The sequence below is a fragment of the Uranotaenia lowii genome, chromosome 3 (assembly GCF_029784155.1).
Source record: "Uranotaenia lowii strain MFRU-FL chromosome 3, ASM2978415v1, whole genome shotgun sequence".
NCBI classification, from domain to species: Eukaryota; Metazoa; Arthropoda; class Insecta; order Diptera; family Culicidae; genus Uranotaenia; species Uranotaenia lowii.
This window is the reverse complement of record NC_073693.1, coordinates 184,587,074-184,609,031: the sequence shown is the minus strand read 5'-3', so window position 1 is coordinate 184,609,031 and position 21,958 is coordinate 184,587,074. Positions and strand designations below refer to the sequence as shown.

The 21,958-nt window shown below is 35.3% G+C and overlaps 1 protein-coding gene across 2 annotated transcripts in view; it reads right to left on the bottom strand.

Annotated features, from left to right (window-relative positions):
* The window catches only part of LOC129750807 (alpha-tocopherol transfer protein), a 29,449-nt gene extending 8,038 nt beyond the window's left edge, over positions 1-21,411 (bottom strand). The window contains exons 1-2 of one of the 2 annotated variants that reach the window (XM_055745888.1): positions 21,305-21,411; positions 10,706-10,918 (exon numbers count right to left, since the gene is read on the bottom strand). In XM_055745888.1, coding sequence (XP_055601863.1) covers positions 10,706-10,802 — 97 coding nt within the window. In that variant the 5' untranslated portion in view covers positions 10,803-10,918; positions 21,305-21,411. Of the gene's footprint in view, positions 1-10,705; positions 10,919-20,930; positions 21,243-21,304 lie in introns of those variants that run through there. The other variant, XM_055745887.1, reaches the window with a different exon arrangement.
* Between the last annotated feature and the right edge of the window lie 547 nt (positions 21,412-21,958).

Here is a 21,958-nt window from a genome sequence, read left to right as displayed (position 1 = left end):
ATTCATTTTTATATATATAGATAGATGAAATTATTTAATCCGCTATTATCGGTGGAATGTTGTATTCTTTGAGAAAAAATACTTAAGAATTGAAAGATCATAGACAGATAGAAGATTAGAATAACATGAAAGATGTTGAAAATGAGCAAAATGGTAATTTAAATTTGAAAAACTTTTCGTCACATTTCATCTCGTTGTTCCTCACGGGCCTTACTACCTTGCAGTGGTAGATACATATAGAATTGTAGTTACCACCACACAATAGGTAGGCGATGAGTACATATTCAGATTTCTGATTCAGATTTCAGATTCATATTTCAGATTCAGATTCAGATTCAGTTTTTAATTTCAGATTTCAGATTCAAATTTCAGATTTAGATTTTAGATTCAGATTTCAGACTCAGATTTCAGAATTAAGATCCAGATTTATTTTTCGCGGTGAATTGTCTTTTTACTGTTAAGTCGAAAACTTATCTTTAATCTTATCAAAATCATCATGAGCCGTTTCTATTCAACAAATTTAATTAAATAAAAAAAGACGATACATACACAGGAAATTTTATCGTTTTCAAAAACCACAAGTATGAGTCTCCCTTATTCCTACTGTTTTAATTTTTTTCATAAATCTGCAAGTCAATGGGTTGAATTCTGGCACCGGAACCTTGATTTTTTTCAACCACGTCAGACCTTGATCTTGAAAATGAAACTTCAGATGCGCTCGCTATATTTTTAGCATAATCTCCATAAAAAAGAAACGAGTTTTCTGGTGCGGCTGCGTGTATATACATATGTATGATGAGCATTTGAATATGATTCTGAAAGCATTGAACTTTTTTTGCAAAACAAATGAACCATGGAAACCCTGACAAGATGGATTTTTTTTTCAGAGTTATAAAGCATCTAGGTTTGTTTGTTTATTTGGGATTTTAACACTATCATGTTATTCATCCTTAGAAAAGCACCTAGGTGGTCATGGATGTATGTATGGGAAAACATCCAATTTGATAAACTGTCTTTTGGTTATTGGCTTATTTCGAACATAATCTAGGTGCCTAAAAGCGCTCAATGTTGTAATGTTGATGCCAAATGACTTTACTTTAAAATCTAATAAATAAAATGTATTTTAAACAAAAAAATCAGACCAATCGACTTTCTGAGACTTTATACCGTTCTTATAAAAACGAAATCTTTATCTTTGTTACCCCTTCGTGATTTTTGAATTTTCTTTCCTTTTTGTTGTTTATGTCATTTTGTATTTTTGTCGGTTTTGTATTTTTTGTTATTTTCTTCGTTTTGTCGTTCTTATAATTTTTATCGTTTTTTGTAATTTTTTATACTTATCCAATTTTTGTAATTTTTTTATAATTTGTGTTATTATTTTTGTCATTTCCGTTATTTCTGTCGTTTTTCTGATTTCTGTCAATTAAGTAATTTGTAATATTATGATTTGTTGAATATCAACAATATTGGTCACTCTAGAACAGTGGTTTTCAAACTTTTTTCACTCACCGCCCCTTTTGTAAAATTTTCGAGCTCAACACCCCCATGAGCAAATTTTCAGAAAATCTATTGAAAAAAAAAAGAAAATCTGGATCGTTGAAAAACCATTAGCTTTTGGCTTGATGTTGTTGGAAGGCTTAACTTAAAAATCATTAAAATTTATATGTGGTTGCCTAACAAGGCTACCGAAATCACAGAAAAATCTGTAATTTCACAAAATTTTGAACAAATTTTCATCACAGAATCTGTGTCACAGAACACAGAATTTTGAAAAATTCACAGATTTCACAAAATTTTTGAATTTTAAATGGATTTTCAAAATAATGATTTTTTTGGCCATCATATGATTTAGATTTTTTACTTTGAGTAAAAAAAAGAATTTCAAGATTGGTAATTTTAATTCATTTTACCCAACTTAAATGTGAAATAAATTCAATTGATCATGAATTTTCAATGAAATTTAATGAAAAAGTATCACAGAAAACCATCTCAGAATTTTTGGTTAAAATCACAGAAACTCAGAATTTTTTTCCTCAAAAACACAGATTTTTTTTTTTGGCAACCTTGATGCCTAATCGGGATAGCGCACGGCACTCTTCCAAATAAACAAATTTCAAATCAAATCAAATCTATATGAGGCCCTTAAAGCCAAAGGGGAAGGGGACATTATAAGGTGTTATAAGTGTAAAAATGGTCGATTTTGATTGAATAATGTCAAACGATTCTTTATATTTCAAAATATATTTCACGATTTTTCAGATGTTTAGAATTTTATTTACATAATATTTTGTTCGAAAGAAAAATGCGTAATTTTTGAAAAATATATGGAAAATGACCAAACATAACAACTTGAAAGCATGTTTTCTCGAATTAGCTTTTATGAACTTATACCTTTTTGGCCCCAAGGGCCTCATAATGCTTCAACCCTCAGTAAACAATTAATTCTATGTAAAATTTCCTGGACACTTACTTAAACTGATTAATTAGTTTGTTTTAATATCAAATCATACATCTTTAATTTTGCTTAACACAATTTCCAATTCAAGATTAATTTACATTAGTGTTGAAGACTAAATTGCATTATTGAATACAAATTAAATACTGTCAGGCCCGTAAAATAAGGTAAGAATAGTATTACTTCTTGATATCTAAATTTGAGTCCTGTTCTAAGTTATGCAGCATTCACGGGTCTTAAAGTTTAAATTAGATTCTAATAACTGAATCCAGGTAAAGTTAGTGATAACCGAATGGATTAAAAGTTTATCCATGGCAAATAGCACAATTGATTTTTACATTGGTTGAAATAGAGATGAACAAATAAGAACATAAAATAAAATTTCTCTTATCTAAAATTATTCTTACATATATTCTTTCAAGAAAATCACACTAAATCACATATGACGCCTTTTTATACAAATTTTTTCGAAGGTATTTTCTGTTTAGCAGATTTTCTGAGACAATACAATTTAAAAATTATCAAGCATTTTGATCTAAAATTTTTCTTGTTTTAGTTTAACCCAAAATAATCTTACAAAACATTATAAACATGTAGAGCGTATACAAAATCAGTGACAATCTAAAAAAATGTTTTAGTTACATTTAAAAATAATTATTGAGAAACTGGAACAAAAATTGGTTTGCTGCTCTGTGATATTACAAATATTTTAGTCTTCAACCTGATGTCTAGTGATGTAACGTAATTTCATTTTTTGCGTCAAACTTGCTCATTGTTTTTCAAATCTATGTGTTCTCGTGATTTGTGAAAATATGAATTACAACCTCACCGCCCCCTTGAGCCCTTCTGTAGTAACGTGCTACTCTCTTCGCGTCTGTCACTAGAATGCCGAATGTTTCATCCTCTCTCTCTTGCGTCGGATGTCATTTCTACAGGAGTGTTCGTGAAGTACGTAACCGTACGACGGTCATAAATAACGTAACTATAATTAATTAGTCAAGACAATTCCCAGAGTTATTGGCGATACTACAACCCCTCCTTAAGTTAAATAAAACAACGATTGATAATGAGTTTTTATGATTAGGTATTCAGGTAAGAAATAGTTTACGAATCGGTTGATTAGGTATGAAAGCTAACCTTCAAAAGTTTATTCAAACGATACATAGTCTTTAAACTTTGTTGGTGGCACTCTTGTTCTTTTCTTTACTTCCTTAAGCTCTTCGTTAGTGGTTATCTCATCTTCAACTTTAGTATCCTTCTCAGACTGATCAACATTAACCGATGGTAGACTTGTTGACGACTCTACCGGAACCAATGTTTCGGGATTCTGTGTTTCACTATCCGGTTTCTCAATGTTGAGCTTTTTCAAATGTGCAGAGCTTCGAGAGTATCTCTTTCCTGTAACGGTGGATTCAATGAGGGTGTCGGTCCCAACTTTGTCGCGAACGATAAACTCTTCATTTGCAAACTCAGTTTGTAATTTGTTATTCTTCCTCATCCGTTTTACAGGCACATGATCATTAACTTCAATGCCACTGTCCTTGGCTCTCCTCTTGTGATCAGCATATTCTTTGCCTTTTTGTTTTACTACCGCATCCTGTTCACGTACCGCTTCATCTTCAGAAAAAATTGAAATCGTTGGAAGCGTAGTATTCATTCTTCGACCGAACATCAGCTCCCCTGGTGATTTTCCAGTAGTAGAGTGACGAGTTGCATGATAGGTAAGCAAGTATTTTCGCAACTCAGCTCTCCAGTCTTTGCCAAGTTCTTGGGATATCTTGAGACGTTTTAATATTGAACGGTTTTGCCTCTCGACTTCTCCGTTGGATTGCGGCCAGTATGGAATTGTATTCCAGATTTGAACACCATGTGTTTTACAAAATTCTTTAAAATCTCCGCACTGCCCACTCAACTGAGGTGCATTGTCTGCTTTGATGGCATGAGGAACACCATATCTGCTGAACATAACGGCTAGTTCACGCGAGACGTCTACAGCTGTTGTAGACTCCATTTCACAAATTTCCATGAATCGGGAATAACAATCAATAACAACCAAAAGGTGTTGTCCCTCTGGTAAAGGCCCAAGGAAATCAAGGGCAACAATTTGCCATGGAAATGACGGAAGCTGGCTTCGTTGCATGGGCTCTGGGGCATCTGGTGCCGAAACAAGTGTGCACCCTCTGCAGTTCCGCACATATTTCTCGATAGCCATGTCCATTTTTGGCCACCAGACATAAGATCTCATAAATTGTTTCATCATGGAAATTCCTGGGTGCCCTTCATGCCCTGTAGTCATGACCTTGTCTCTTAGTGTCTGTGGTATGATAATTCTGTCACCACGTAATAGAACTCCATCAACATGACATAGCTCTTGAAAGAGAATTTTATACTCCAAGGGAATCTTATCAATTGAATTATCGATTAAACATTGTATGATGTTGGTGATTTCAGAGTCGTTCTGTGATGCTATACGTATATCTTCCCATGACAAAGCCATCGACTGGACCGTTGTGTTTGCTACCATGTGAATGAACAATTCCTCAGAGCTATCAAATGGTTTAGCATCGAGAACTGAAAGACGTGACAAAGCGTCCGCTATGTTGTCTACCCCAGCAATGTGCCTTACCTGATAGTCGAAGGTTTGTAGGCGTAACACCCAACGTTCGATGCGTGCACAGGGCTTTGAACGTGGAGTGAACAGAAATTCTAACGCTTTGCAGTCTGACAAAATTTCGAACTTTTTCCCAAGTAGGTAGTACTGGAAGCGTTCGACGCTCCACACTATCGCTAATGCCTCCTTCTCTGTCTGACAGTATCTTCTTTCTGTTTCCGTCAGTGACTATGAGGCGAAACTAATGACTCGGTGTTCGTTGTCGTTGTTGTATTGGATCAACATTGCACCAAGACCACTTGGACTCGCATCAGCCATAAGGGCAGTTCGATCTTGAATTCGATAAAACCCTAGCGTACAAACGTTGGTCATGCAAGTTTTGATCTTATGAAATGCTTGTCTATGAGCTTCTTCCCAAGTGAAAACCACATCTTTTTTCAAGAGGTTGCGCAATGGTTCATCGATTGTTGACAAACCAGGTATGAATTTGTTCATATAATTAGCTAAACCTAAGAAGCTGCGAGTTTCTGCCTCATTTTTGTGGTTCACGAAAGGAAAGTAATGCTTGAATTTTCGTATCACTCGGCCTTATTCCAAGCGGTGAAATCTTGTGCCCCAAGAAATCAAGTTCCGTAACCCGCAGCAGGCACTTTTCCCAATTGAGTTCCACTCCTTGCTTTTTGAACCGAGAAATGATCTATAAAACAAATGATCAACTTTAGATAATGAATTCATTTTATTTATTTTTCTCTCTTTAAATACAAAGTCACTGTAACTGTAAGATTAAATATTCATTTTACCTCATCAAGACGTTCATCGTGTTCCTGCAAGTTCTTCCCTTCTACGATGACATCGTCCAGATACCAGAATGCCCCGACACATCCGGTTAAGATCTGATCCATCGCCTTTTGAAAAAGTTCCGGTGCCGTGACAAGTCCGAACGGGAGGCGTTTAAAACGATACAAGCCCTGGTTAGTGATAAACGTTGTCACATCTCTTGAATCTTCGGCAAGCTCAATTTGGAGAAAGGCATCTCGAATGTCCAGCTTGCTCAAAATACGCCCTTTTCCCAGGCGTGCTAGGTAGTCATCCACAAGTGGCATAGGGTGATGTTCGCGTTGTACAGCTTCGTTTACGCGACGTAGGTCCAAGCATAGTCGAAGCTGACCATCTGCTTTACCTACAATTACTAGAGGTGAAACCCAGCTGGTTGGTCCAGTTTTGATTTCGATTATATCGCGTTTCATCATCTCATCTAATTTACGATGAACCGACTCTTCCAACGGCAACGGAATTCTTCTCATGGGCTGGAACACTGGTGTTATGTTAGGGTCCATACGAATTGTTGCCTGTATTCCTTTAATCTTTGCGAATGGTTGAGATCCTTGTACAGTATTAACATTAAACCCGACCTTCAACACCCCAAGGGCTTTGGCTGATTTATCCCCTAGCAGACACTTTTGGCCATTCTCGACGACTAAAAACTCGCTTCTAATCTTTCTCTTACCAACTTCAATGTCTGCCACAAACGATCCCAAAATAGGTAAAGGTTCATCGCTTCCGTATGCCTTTAAAATTCGTGAGCAGCCTTTGGTAGAAGAAATGATTTGTATGCCGTCCTGTTTCAATTTGGACCACATTTTGCCAGTAATCAAATTGGCGTCAGCGCCGGAATCGACAAGTAATTCGACTTTGACACCTCCAACCAAACACGCGATAACGTTTGACTCATTCCCGGAATAAAAGGCGTAATACACCTTCGCCTGGCTATTCTCTTCGACGGCCTCGTTCTTGGGAGGATCCAAGGGAACAGCATTTGCAATCAGTTGAATATTGTTGAGATTCTTTCCAGACTGATTTCCGGAGCCTTGGTCATTTTTCTTCTTGCGGCATTTCTCCTCCACGTGACCGTAAATCTTACAATACGGACACACTTTTCCCCTAGCGGGACAGATCCTGGAGGAGGGAAAATGTCCTGGCCCACCACAATTGAAGCACGTCTTTTCGAATGCGACCTTTCTGGAGGAATCCAAATTTGGTCTTTGGAAACCTGCTCGTTCTGAGAAACTTTTCCTGGGATAAGCATGATTGTCTCTTCTTTGACGCAAAGACTGTCCAATACGGTTGATATTTCCAGTTGGTGCCGAGATTGCTTCCATTTGGTGTTCCACACTTTCCTGGGCGATACCTAGTGCATCAATTTCGTCGAAAGGTAGGTCTTTCAACAGAATACGACGTCGGACTTCTTTAGATGAACATCCTTCAACGATTGCGTCAGTCAAATATATTTCACTCAAAATTTGACTGACTTCTGAACCGTATTTCTCGAACCCGCATTCCACAATCTGTTGCTTTAGACGAATTATAAAGTCTGCGAATCGCTCGCCCGTCTTTTGAGTCATTTGGCGTAGTTTACGGCGCTCAGAAGTACTTTGATGACGTGGTTCGAAGAATTCATCCAGCTTCTCAACAGCGACATCGTACCATTTGGGAACAACAGCGACTAAAGGAATGTGATCGCTGTCTTTCAAATTTTTGAATACGGTCTGAAGTGCTGGTCCACCCAAATGGAGGAGCTTGGCCTTCATCATATACTGGTCATCAATACCATAGGCTGCAAAATAGCACTCTAGAGACTCCTTCCAGGAGCGCCATTCTTTGGCAAGCTTACTTGACTCAATTTGATTACAACGAAACGGGGGCACAGGTCGGGATTCTTCCATCTGTAAATTGAAGAATAATCGTTTTTACTACCTGTCCCTATCTTGAGTTTGTTTTTTCTGAGAAATGTAATTCAACATCTATAACGGCATTCATTGAGTTCTCATTATTATACATAAACTTTGTTTAATCGTATAGGTTGAAATTGGTTTCTACTGGTAAAAACAACTGTTAAATGTTCAATGCACCAATGTTATGGTCGAAACTAATCAGGTCGTTGTTGAATGAAGCAGGTCAAAATCTATCAAAGTCAATTGGAATAATACAGGTGATCTTTTCTACCTGTTTCGACCAACTTCATTGAACCGACTCATAATTTATATTCAACCCTTTTCCTGATACCATCAATATGCCCTGGAGAAATCAATCTCGTTGGCATTAGATATCATGAGGAACATTTTTCAGTCACTGAACCCTGGAGAATGGTTTCTCGCCGTCCAACATTTATCAGGAGGAATAATTTTCCTGCCCGTTGACCGTGGAGACAATGATCTCGCCGTCACACGTTTGGAGGATTATCTTTCCGCCAATTGATCCTGGAGAATGAATTCTCGCCATCAATCGCGTATCAGGAGGAACACTTTCCTGCCAGCTGTCCCTGGAGAACTAAATATCGCTGTCATTCAATCGTCTGGAGGAACAATTCCTGCCAATTGACCCTGGAGAAACTTTTCTCGCCGTCATGCTTCTTCCGGAGGATTATTTTTCCTGCCATTTGACCCGGAGAATTCATTCTCGCTGTCAGATTCACAACACACGAAAATTTTATATTTAATTAATTTTCTCTATGAGAATTTCCACCCTTGCACAAGAAAACATGTTTGGAATTCCGAGGAACTTTACTGCCAATTCAAACGGTTAATGGCGGCTTTCACTTTCGCAACAGCAAAAAAAAAATACACCTCATGGGCTAGCGCTCTGCCCTTTGGGCCCCAGTTGTCTTAACTTTTCTTCAGCTTGTACCTCACAAGCGATGTTCGCAAAACAATTAGAATTCGCGCTATTTCCTCACTATAACAATTTTAACTCACCTTAAAATGATGTTCGGCGTCTCCGAAATCAATAACCAGTAATTTCTTTCCGCTAATATAATAATTTTCTGCTTTCCGCGTGGGTTTTTTCACTCGTCCTCGGAGCCAGTTGTAGTAACGTGCTACTCTCTTCGCGTCTGTCACTAGAATGCCGAATGTTTCATCCTCTCTCTCTTGCGTCGGATGTCATTTCTACAGGAGTGTTCGTGAAGTACGTAACCGTACGACGGTCATAAATAACGTAACTATAATTAATTAGTCAAGACAATTCCCAGAGTTATTGGCGATACTACACCTTCCAACGCCCCCAAATTTCAACATTGAGCTCACCGCCCCCTTGGAAGCTCTCAACGCCCCCAAGGGGGCCACTTTGAAAACCACTGCTCTAGAAGCTTATGTAAAACAATATTGTATTCAAGCTTGCGAAGGAGTTATGTTTAAGTCATTAGCTGAATGTTGCCAGTTTCATGTTTTGAATGTGTAATTGTTCCATGTATGCGCGGGAAAAAGTGTAATGAAGAGTTATGTTACAATAAACGGTCTCTTTTACAGTCAGACGATCACGAGACAAGTTGTCTTTTTTTGTACCCGCAATAGTCATCACACAACATAATTTTTGTGCTTTTTGTGATTTTTGTCAATATTGTAATTTTTGTCGTTCTTAAGAATTCGGTATCGAATTCTTAATATTAACGGCGAATGCGCCAACACCGCTGTTTCAAGGAAAACGCGTTCAAAGTTTGACAGCTCCATTAGCTCCCAGCAAAGATATTATTTTGTTCTATTTACACATTTTAACGTAGAAAATCTTATTTTCGTCAATAACTTAACAACGCGACCCAACTGGAACTTGTAACATGGTGGAATCGACGATGAATGGTTGAAAAATGAAAATTTAGTTAGTTTTGTTGTTTAAAACTTTCTAGAACTGTTCTTATTCCGAATTCCCAGCCATGATGAAAATTCCGTGGTGAAAATCGAGGAAATCGGAATAAAAAAAATCCATCTTTCAAACATTCCCCATCGATTCCACTATGTTAGACACATTAGTTATGTCGCGTTTTTTGAGTTATTGACAAAATAAGATTTTTTACGTTCATTTTCACGAGAAGTGTAAACCAGGCTTTGAAAATGATGATTTGTCCCGGTTTTTATTATATTGGTTTTGGAATACAACAAGCCCTAAGAAAAAAATCATTCTAAACCTCTCAATTTTTAACAAATATGAAAGACGTTTAACGTTTTTACGTAGTTTAAAACTCTGAAATTTAAAGTAGATAAATTATTGGAAAATTGAACACCAATACTCTAGTTAACTCGGAAAAAGTTATTTGGTGAAATTCCCCCAGAGGAATTGAAAGTTACAGTTGTTTGGGTTTGAAGGGGCGACTTTTTTTGACCTCGGGCTTTCAAGTGTTAACAAAAATGACAAAAACTAAAAAACATCAAATATTACAAAAAAACATCAAAATAAAAATGACGACAAAAACGAAACAAATTATACAAAAGACAAGAATGACAGTCAATTATAACACTTATAACAAAAATAATAAAAAACACAAGAATGCACAAAATTACAAAAATGATAAGAATGATAAAAATGACTCGAAAAATCCACCATTTTTAGCATTTTTGATATGATAGTTTTTTTTTGTTTTTTGTAATTTCTGTTGCCTAATAATTATGCTGAAATCGAAAGATTCCTTTTAATTCTGTTTAGGTGTTCAAGAATTTTTTTTGATTGATTTTATCATTTTTGTCGTTTTTGTCGTTTCCGTAAATTTTCATTTTCGTCAAATTTGCAGCTTTTGTATTTTTTGCCATGATGTCATTTTTGTATAGTAAAATTTACTAGAAATTTTCAAAGTGTACTTTATCAATACTTACGAATGTTCTGGGGAAGATGAGGTTGGGTGACGATCCATTCTTTGAGTGCTGCCGCGCCGGCCTCCAAATCAATCGTCTCCTTTCCGCCGATCACCATTTTGATCTATTTTGCTCCAAAATCTCAGCCTTCTAGTTGCTTTCCTGTCAGTCAGTGTCCCACAGTGTATCCTCTAGCGACGAAGTTTCCGTTTGTTTGATCTGATCAAACACTCACTAATGAGGGGAAGAAATCAAGCAAAGAAGTTTGCGTCTTTAGTTTGCGAACAGTTCCGTTCTACATATTGAAAATGATGGTTTTAAGACAAGAACAAACTTCGAAATGGATAGCTCGAGCAAACATATGGCTATATGAGGCGTACAAGTTTTTTTTTACAACTATAGTCAATCAGGGTTCTAAGTGGTTCTAGAAGAATTTTTAACAATTCTTAGATCTTGTGTCTGTAACACTGATTAATATTTGGCAAAAGTAATGTTGATATATTCAGTAAGAACTGAGATCCACGCATAAATTTTGATGAAGAAAGTCTAATAGAAACTAAAATTAAACTTTTGAAAGTATTTGGAAAACATCAAGTTTTGACCTCGTATGTAATATATTGTAAATATATTAGAAGAGACACTTCGTATCGGAGCACCTGACAAATCAATAAATCTTCAATTTAGCCAAAGAAAACCTTATACGACAATCATCATAAAACAAACATTTTCGATTTTATTGCAGTTTGAGGATCATAAAAGCATCACCAGCACTGAGTTTGGTTTATGCTTTCAAGTTAATGTACAGAGAGGCTAGTTATGGATACCTACAACAATGAGGCTTTACCACTTCGTCAAAACCCACATGGGTAAGACACCGAAACAATGAAAGGCGGGAAAATTTGTTCTTAGTTCGTCGTCATCCGGTTGTTAGCTTAAGCCTTGGTTCGAAAATAAATTTAAGAAGCAAAAGTGTTTCCGTTCCCTTACTTGACGCTTCGCTTCTCTCATGCTCACTGATTAATTAGTAGGAAGCTAATGAGTAGGTTTAAGTTTCACGGACCAAAGAAGGACGTTTCCAAAAAAAATGCTCCCTGATTAAATTTAAATTTCGTGAGATTGTTTTAATATACTTTACTTGTTTACTTCAGCTTCAAAATTATTATTGATTATATATAGCTAAACATGGAAACATGGATGTTTTGGTATTGTTCTCGAAGAATGAACTGCAAAATCACTCACATATTTCAAGCGCGATATTTATGCAAGTGTTTCTGCAAATTTCAAAGTCCAATGACTGGACGACTAACGATGACTTAGCTCTGAGAAAGCTAGTTTCTTGCGTAAAACTCCCACTTACCTACTGTCTGCTAATGATTTTTTCTTCAACATTGCGCCCGAAGTCATTAAAAGCTTCTCGGTCTTATGACTGATTGTGATGGCGGTTTTGAAAGAAAAGCATAACACGGCCGAGGGAGAAAAAAATCCAGCTTAAAACAACAAACTAAGGCACGTTTACCAAGGATTCATAAAGATTCAATCAATCTGTTTTTCGTGTCATTTAAGCATAATTAAGAACAACTATCTCAAGTTGAAGAGTTATACTGTAAATAGGTATATTGGTATATGTTCTGAATGTTGATGCCATTTTCTCATGTTGGAACGTAGTTTTTCTTCAATTGACATTTTACATATTTTAACTGTGTCTTATGCCATCTCGTTTATCGTATTTCCCGTCATGAATCAAGTACCTGCTGATGGCAAACGAATAGCCAGCCGTTTAGTTCTGCTGAAACTTGATTTCGCGATTTTACCCAGAGTAGCGTCCAAACAGATTTATCTCTCATATTAAAAAGTAGCTCTGAAAAACCGGAGCTTCAATAGCGCTTCTCTGATCGACTCGTTAAAAACGTTGTTTGGGCGCACTTTAATGTCAGTCAGGCAGGTCATAAGCACCTTCCATGGAAAATTTTATTGAAGATTTGGGCTTCGTACCATCAGAGTCACATAAAAGTTTTTGGATTTGCAATTCATTAGCAAAGAAAATTCCTTTGGTACTTTGAAATGTTTACATGTACGATATTGGGGTGGTAGTCAAATGGGCCATGTCTAATTTGGCAAACCAACAATATACATTTTTTTCCGATTGGCCCAAAGTGATCTGTGCAAATTTCAGCTCAATCGGACTTTATTTAGGGTTGCCTCAAAGCGCTAGAAGTTTCGTTTTTTTTACCTTGAACATCTCCAAAAGGGGAGATCAAAGGATATCGGAAAATCGAAATTTTAATTTTGTTGCCAGAAACGTCGAAATCTGGTGTAATCTCGAACAAAAAAGTTGGCCAAAAATAGACTCTCTGGAACTAAAAAAACGGCAAATCCCAGAAAGTCGATTCTTGGCAAAAAAAATTATTTCGAGATAACACCAGATTCGACGTTTTAGGCATTTTTAAGTCATTTGGTATCAAAATTAAAATTTTGAATTTTCCGATTTCCTTTGGTTCTCCCTTAGCTGGTTTTTTATTGTATTGAAAACTTTGAGCGCTTTGAGGCACCATGAAATAATTTGCAAAGGTCAGTTTGTTTTTGGCCTATCTACAACATTAAAAGAGTTTTTCGAAATTCGATCATGAAGATTTTTGCAAAAATCCAATTATGGCCGTAAGAACAGCGGTAAGGGAAGGGGTGGAGATTGGTGGAAATTCCCGATTAAGTTTTGTTGAATAGCTAAGGAGCTAGCTTAGCTCATCCGATAAAAATTTTGTATTTTCACATCAAAATTCATGTTTGATTTCCAGATCTCGGACCTTTAGTAATCGGACGCTTTCACTTATTTTAACTTATATTTATTGAAAATCAAAGTTACAAAAAACTATTTCAAATAAAAAAACAGAATCCAATTTATCAATTAGATTGGATGGAATAATAAAAACAGCATTTCAGGAATCAACACAATTTTTTTTTTGGTAAAATTTCGCCAAGAATACCTACACCTTCATTAAATTTGGATATTTTGGATACAGTATTCTCTAATGTTTCCAAAAATGCATAGTTTAGAAAAGAAGATAGCATTAATTTCGAAGAAACTGCTGTAATTGACGGCTGAACTGATTTCCAATTAATGATACTGTTTGGAAAGCTCTCGCCAGATCTTGATGATCAGTTTAGCAGTTTTTCAAATTTTAAGTTAACACGTTGTGGATCAAATACGACATAGCTCGTTTTTTCGTTCGCTTTAAGTGTGATACACTTACAAGCATTACTCAAATGTTGTAAATTTTATTAAAAAACTATCTCAGACAAAACTATATGAAAAAAATCGGTAACTAAAAGATACCAAATTTGGAAAAAATGGTTTCCGAGATTTAGAATGTCTAATTTCGGTGATTCCAGAATTTGATTTTTCTTCGCGGTCCTCAATGTGTTGAGAGAAAACTTTAAAAAATGTAACTTTCTCGTGACTAAACGATGCATAAAATGTACCAGCACCCCTTTAAACTCTATCAGGTAAAAAATAGATGTAGGTACTAGATTTTTTCTGCACATCCAGTGAACTACAAAACTGCATTTAAAGAGTTTGAATTTGATCAGGTTTCAAATACAATTAACGAATATGTTCATTTTTGAAAGAAACTTTCTCATTTTCTGACACTTAAATAGATCAAAGATTATGATATGAATCATTCAATGTGAAAACTATTCATTTTTAAACGCATTGAATCATTCTCTTCAAGGCGTAGAGAAAAGTTTTTCTGTAAATTTTTTGAAAATTTCAACTTTCTAGACCCAAGTGCGTGGAATGTGTTTTTGGCAGTGTTCGGCATCGCTAACTGAAAAATTAGCGCCGCTAATTAAATTGCTAACTCATACAAAGTTAGCGATCGCTAATAAAATACGCTAAATGTGCGAAAAAAGCTATCGCTTTAAGCTTAAAGCGCTAATCGCTAATCGCTAACTGTTTATTTACCAACATTAAGGCCGGAACAAATATCAGTTTTTTTTAATTACGTACTTCTCTTTCCGATTTTTCCAACTCCTCAAGGGGGAATTAATGAAGTTTCAAGTGTTCAAATTAAATAAATTGATCGTATTTTCATAAAATTATATGAGCAAAACCCAAACTGTCAAAGATAGGAGTTTTAGCGAGTCTTTGTGCGCTATAAATTAAAACAAACGATTTTCGAACAATTGAAGAAAGAACAAAAGAACAGAATGTGGAACATGGGAGCTATATCTCTCTTTTTATAATTTAAATTTTGGTTAAAAATTTACTCGATTTATCGGTTTTGTGCAAAGTAGATAGTATGAAATTATAGTGTCTATAGGGAAAACTGTTTAAACGGAGCAATAATTTTGACGTCCTTACAAGGCAACGCCTACTTGAACTCCTTCTTGCATTTGGATAATCAGCTTCCTGATTCAAAGTGTCATTATTGTTTTCCTTTATTAAAAATAAAATGCTTAAACTAAGGCTCTTGGTATTTCATCATTTGGAGCCAACCACTTTTTAAATATAATTTTTTACAAGGTGTTGCAGTTCACTTTTTTCACTTCTACTTCGATTTTCTCGTCATAGTTGTAAGCCAAATTTTTTCAAGAGTTCGAATATGAGCTTCATTGATCACATGTCCTCCTGATCCAGACTATCACGTAATGGTGTTCCAAACGATTGAGAGCTTCTTAAAACATCTCGTTTATTAGAATACGTTGTAGGTACAATGTCATACCACGTGATCTATATCTTCATATCCATTCTTACAATCACAAATATTTGTATCTGATAAATTTACTCTACATGAGTGACTTGCAAGGTTTTAAAGATTGGACATTAATTTGAAGAAAGTTTTAATAAATGTGCGCCCAATGAGTTTGTTGTTGGAGTTTTTCTATTCTATTCAGGAAAGACGGAAAAACAACAACCCGCAAAATTCACTATTAGTCACTTGCTCTGTCACGAACACATTGAAATGATATAATAATATAATTCGCGGGGATGATGGTATCTTTTAAAGTAGATATTATCACTAACAGCACCTTGTTAAGCAAGTTAAGACTTACCAGAATTAAATTTAGAAAGGTATTTTGTATAACTTATAAGTATTGATGAAAAAATGACAAAAATAGGATGTCTGATTTAGTAGGTACCAAACTAAAAAAAAAACATTCATCAGCCGCTATTCCCAAGCACCATTCTTTCGACCTTTGAACAAAACTTATGGCACTGGTCAATCACGAAGTAGCAACCATTGTGGTGATTCTAAATTCCCTCTACTGAGGGAACTACGCCTGCGACAATGTAGTTCGAAATGCATCAATACTGCTGATTCAACAGTAATGTGGAAGGAATATTGGAAACATTTAAGGGTAAACAAATAAGGCCCTTGGAGCCGAAAAGGTATAAATGCATAAAAGCTACTTTCGTGATGCGCTATTTTGCATGATTTTTTATTTTGATTCTTAATTTAAATAAATTTAAATTCTGGATTCTGCACTCTTAATATAATTAACATCCTCAAGCCAAATGATTTTTTTTTGCTTTTTGTTTGTGTTATATCTTGCATAAAACAATTTAGTATACATAAGTACAAATAGTTGTTGTTATTAGCTGAATGGCTGCTCTGCAAAAGCACAAATCTATGTACACATAGATATCTCCATCCATTCTGAAAGATTTCCTGTTTGGTGGGGCTTTCACTTTTCAATTCCTACATGGATTACGGCAACGTGCAGCTCGTTGCAGCACTATTTTTTCATCTTTTTCAAATAAAATAAAATCTAACCGACACGAACAGACAGACAGTTCAGTTGCTGTAACATACATAATCGACTGGATGCTGTGCAGTGAAAAATGAATGCAATTTTCAAACAAGGAAAATCTGATTGCCAACGTTGGTTTTCTTTTAGTCAGTTGACCGACCACATGCCACATGCCGCATGAACATGACTTAGGGGCGGTGTGGTTCGTTTTTTTTGGATTTGAGAGTGTGGCTATACGATTTCGTATCAAGTTTTAGCCTTCGCTAATGATCATCGGATCGGTGAGGACATAAAATAAAAGTTATCGGTATTTTGTTTTGGTTAGTATTTCTATGTCCAAATCCATTTTTTTTTTGCGGCTGCACGACATGTGTGTGGCACCTTCAAAGGTTTGGTTCGACAGGTCATGCCAAAAAGCTGCTCAGCATCAGCATCAGATAATGGAAAACGTGGAGAGAGAAAAACAACAACAACAACCTCTACCATAGAGTGTGATTCTAGTGGCAAGGTCACGCGACAATGAAAATTTAATCATTCGTCATAGTGGTAGGAGCCCTATATATCTATAGGTATATTTTTTAGTCGCTGCGCTTAAGCTAAGCTCTCAATTCCATTGGTAAACAATCTTTAGCAAGTCAAATGTGAGATTAGCTGGACACGAGACTTCAAACTTGAAATATTTCAAGCGCGCGTGAGAAACAATTAATATTCTTCAGAGTCGTTAGTTACATTCACCTCCTTGTGCGTGTTAAGACAAAAAAAAAAATTGCAAAAAAATCTGAAACTTTACCTCCTGATTATAGTTAAGAATTTAACGAATAGAAAAAATAGCTCTCCAATGCATGTTTTTTTTATCATTGGTTGTAACAATTATGGTGCAGTTAAATGGTTTTGAAAAGAAATTTGAAAGAATATATATATTAAATTGGTAATCAATTTTAACACACTTTTGAAAATTTACACCAATCATTTATAAGTGCAGAAAGATGTATATGACAGTTCGACCCTAATTATTTTGTATGAATTTCCAAAATTTGTAGAAATATCAACCATTTTTTGAACGCCAAAAAAATTACATCTGAATTTTGAATCGGATTTCTGATGCTGAACGCTGCAACTGAGTATTGATTCTGCATCTGAATTCTTAATCTGGATACTAAATACTGAATAACGAAACTGGATTCCAGTTTCTAAATCTAAATTCCGGTTCTGAATCTAAATCTGAGTCTGAATTCTGAATTCTAAATATGAATTCTGAATCTGGATTCCTTCTAAATTCTGATTCTTAATTCGAATTCTTAATTTTGCTTCTGAATTCTGATTCTAAATTCTGAATTCTGATGCTGAATTTTGTATTTAAATTCTGATTCTGAATTCGAATTCTGAATTCGGATGCTGTATTTTGATTCCTGATTTCAAACTCTGAAATCTGATTCCGATTCTGAGTTCTGAATGCGAATTCTGAATTTCGAATCTGAATTCTGAACCTGAAATTGAATATTGATACTAAATTCGGAATCTGATTTTTATTTCCTAATTCGGAATATGATTTTCAATTCTGTATTTTGAATTTAGATTCTGAATCTGAATTCTCTGTTCTGAATTCAGATTCTGAATTCTAAATTCTTATGGTGAATTTGGCTTCTAAATTCCGATTCTGAATTAGAATTCTGAGTTCTTCTGAGTTCTGATTGTGAATTCTGATTCAGAATCTAAATTTTGAATTCTGAATTTGAATCTGAATTCTGAATTCTAAATTTGATTTTTGAATTCTGATTTTGAATCTGAATCCTGAATACGAATTCTTAAAATGAATTCTGAATTCTGAATCTGAATCTGAATTCTGAATCTGAATTCTGAATCTGAATTCTGAATCTGAATTCTGAATCTGAATTCTGAATCTGAATTCTGAATCTGAAATCTGAATCTGAATTCTGAATCTGAATTCTGAATCTGAATTCTGAATCTGAATTCTGAATCTGAATTCTGAATCTGAATTCTGAATCTGAATTCTGAATCTGAATTCTGAATCTGAATTCTGAATCTGAATTCTGAATCTAAATTCTGAATCTGAATTCTTATTAATTAAGATTAATCACCGTGATTTATGTTTTGAAATTATTTTTTTACGGCCTTATCGGTGAAAGTTATGTTCTCATAGTGAGAACATTTCAAGAATTGAAAATTATAGATGGATAGAAGAAGATTAGAAGAAAATTATAGGTGTTGAAATGAGCGGGTAGAATTTTTTTAAGAAGCATTTTCACCACATACTTAACTTTTGTTCAATCACGGATCAACTATTTTGAAATGTTAGAATCGGACAGGGTTGAGTCTAACACAACACAATAGTTGATCTTGCGTGGTTCGCACCGCGAAACTTGCAGTGCGAACGAACAAACGTGGTTCGTTCGCACTGCAAGTTTCGCGGTGCGAACCACGCAAGATCAACTATTGTGTTGTGTTAGACTCAACCCTGTCCGATTCTAACATTTCAAAATAGTTGATCCGTGATTGAACAAAAGTTAAGTATGTGGTGAAAATGCTTCTTAAAAAAATTCTACCCGCTCATTTCAACACCTATAATTTTCTTCTAATCTTCTTCTATCCATCTATAATTTTCAATTCTTGAAATGTTCTCACTATGAGAACATAACTTTCACCGATAAGGCCGTAAAAAATTAATTTCAGAATCTGAATTCTGAATCTGAATTCTGAATCTGAATTCTGAATCTGAATTCTGAATCTGAATTCTGAATCTGAATCTGAATTCTGAATCTGAATTCTGAATCTGAATTCTGAATCTGAATTCTGAATCTGAATTCTGAATCTGAATTCTGAATCTGAATTCTGAATCTGAATTCTGAATCTGAATTCTGAATCTGAATTCTGAATCTGAATTCTGAATCTGAATTCTGAATCTGAATTCTGAATCTGAATTCTGAATCTGAATTCTGAATCTGAATTCTGAATCTGAATTCTGAATCTGAATTCTGAATCTGAATTCTGAATCTGAATTCTGAATCTGAATTCTGAATCTGAATTCTGAATCTGAATTCTGAATCTGAATTCTGAATCTGAATTCTGAATCTGAATTCTGAATCTGAATTCTGAATTTGAATTCTGAATCTGAATTCCGAATCTGAATTCTGAATCTAAATTCTGAATCTGAATTCTGAATCTGAATTCTGAATCTGAATCCGAATTCTGAATCTGAATTCTGGATCTGAATTCCGAATCTGAATTCTGAATCTGAATTCTGAATCTGAATTCAAATTCTGAATCTGAATTCTGAATCTAAAATTTGAATCTGAATTCTGAATCTGAATTCTAAATTCTGAATACGAATTCTGAATCTGAATTCTGAATCTGAATTCTGAATCTGAATGCTGAATCGGAATTCTGAATCTGAATTCTGAATCTGAACTCTGAATCTGAACTCTGAATCTGAATGCTGAATCTGAATTCTGAATTCGAATTCTGAATCTGAATTCTGAATCTGAATTGTGAATCAAAATTCTGAATCTGAATGCTGAATCTGAATTCTGAATTCTGAATTCTGAATTCTGAATCTGAATTCTGATTCTGAATTCTGAATCTGAATTCTGAATCTGAATTCTGAATTCTGAATCTGAATTCTGAATCTGAATTCTGAATCTGAATTCTGAATCTGAATTCTGAATCTGAATTCTGAATCTGAATTCTGAATCTGAATTCTGAATTTGAATTCTGAATCTGAAATCTGAATCTGAATTCTGAATCTGAATTCTGAATTTGAATTCTGAATCTCAATTTTGAATTCTGAATCAGAATGAAGATTGTATATTCTGAATCTGAATTCTGGAACCTTTTTCTTGTGTTTATTAGTTCGCAATACCACTTTCACCAGTTTGCAATTTTCTTCAAGATTTTTTTTTGTTCTGTGTTTTAAATGGGAATTTCGCTTTTAGCACTGGTTCTTAATCGAAAAACTGGTTCTCAGATGCTTTTTTTAAACGCTACACGTCTAAGCTCTCTGCTTCATGTAATTTTTTTGAAGGTGTGTGATATTCGTTTTTTTTTTGCTTTTTTTCTTATTCTTAAATTTGTTATCCTTGATTGTGAATGAGAATGTTTTCAGTCTTTGTTGTTGTGAAAGTATCATTTTCAAATATTTCTGCATGGTTATCAAGGGTGGTGTCGATTGGCAATACCACTCTCCAATGATTCCATCTAGCCGTTGCACCTAGGAATTCGAATACTTTCCGCTACTGAATAATTCAACAATGCTAATTATTTGCACTAGAAATGGCGCACTTGTATTGTCGACTAAAGAACTCTCCCATCATCACTAGGAATAAACGAAAATGATATGACTTTATATCATTCCTGAAACCTGTTTCTTTCTAATAACAAAATCGTTGTCAAAAACTTGTTCCGCGAGCCATTGTTTGCAGCACTTTGAAAAATGTGTAGCAGTAAAAAAAAAAGCTTCATCTCGAATTTCGATGCATACATTCCACCGGTTTTAAAGTTTCTTCAGCTGCCCTTATTCCAAAAGCTGCAACCGCGCGCTTAGAAAAGTTGGAGGAACTAGCAAGATGCACTCAATTTTCACACAAAACCGCGCCACTAATCACACCACACGCACTTTCGATGGGACTGGATGTTCTGTGTTTTGCCGCACAAAACAGAAAATGCAATCGCCGCGATAGAAGGAAACCTTTTTTTTTCCTTCGATTCGACCAACCAACTAACAAAACCCGACGACACTGCGCACGTTGCTTCCTCAATGATAGCAAACTACGGTGTGCAACGCGAAATAGCAAAACAACGTTTTAAGTATAAACTTAGTAAAAAGCTTAGCTTGACAAAAGCCAACTCGCTTACCTAGTCTAGCTGCCTGCCTGCCTGTCGATGGATGGCTGCAGGAGGAATCTTACAACTAGCCCCCCAGCACGTCGTCCTACAAGTGGTGGGCACGATCAACCAGATTTCAGTGCGCCTCTACGCGATCATCAACTGGAACTACCATAGCAGCAGAGTGGCGCGAAAGATGATAATTTCAAAAACGGAAGTAATGCTCTGCAGAAGAAACCAGTTCTGGAATAAGCGATGCGTTAAATTTGTTCTGATGACAACAACAGGTTCTCATTCTCGTGATCTGCTTACATAGTAGATCGTTGACTTCAATAAACCGAAAAACAGATCACATTCAATAATTTTACGTTCAAAGATGAGCTGTACCTTCTTCTGATACCTACAACTTTTGATGTTTAGGGATTTTTGCATTTGCAACGGTGGATTCACAGATTTCTCCTCAAATTTAACCAGAGCATAGTATAAGGCGCATTCAATTAGATTATAAATGCATAGCAAAATTCATTTAATTTTACCAACTAAAAAAAAAGAATTTCCAAAATACTAAAAAATAAATAAACAAAACAATATAAAGTGCCGTTTGTCAAAGTATGTTTTATTAAGGTGGCACATTTTGAGGATTGGCCCAAAAAAACTGACCTATGCAAAATTTGGGCTCAATCT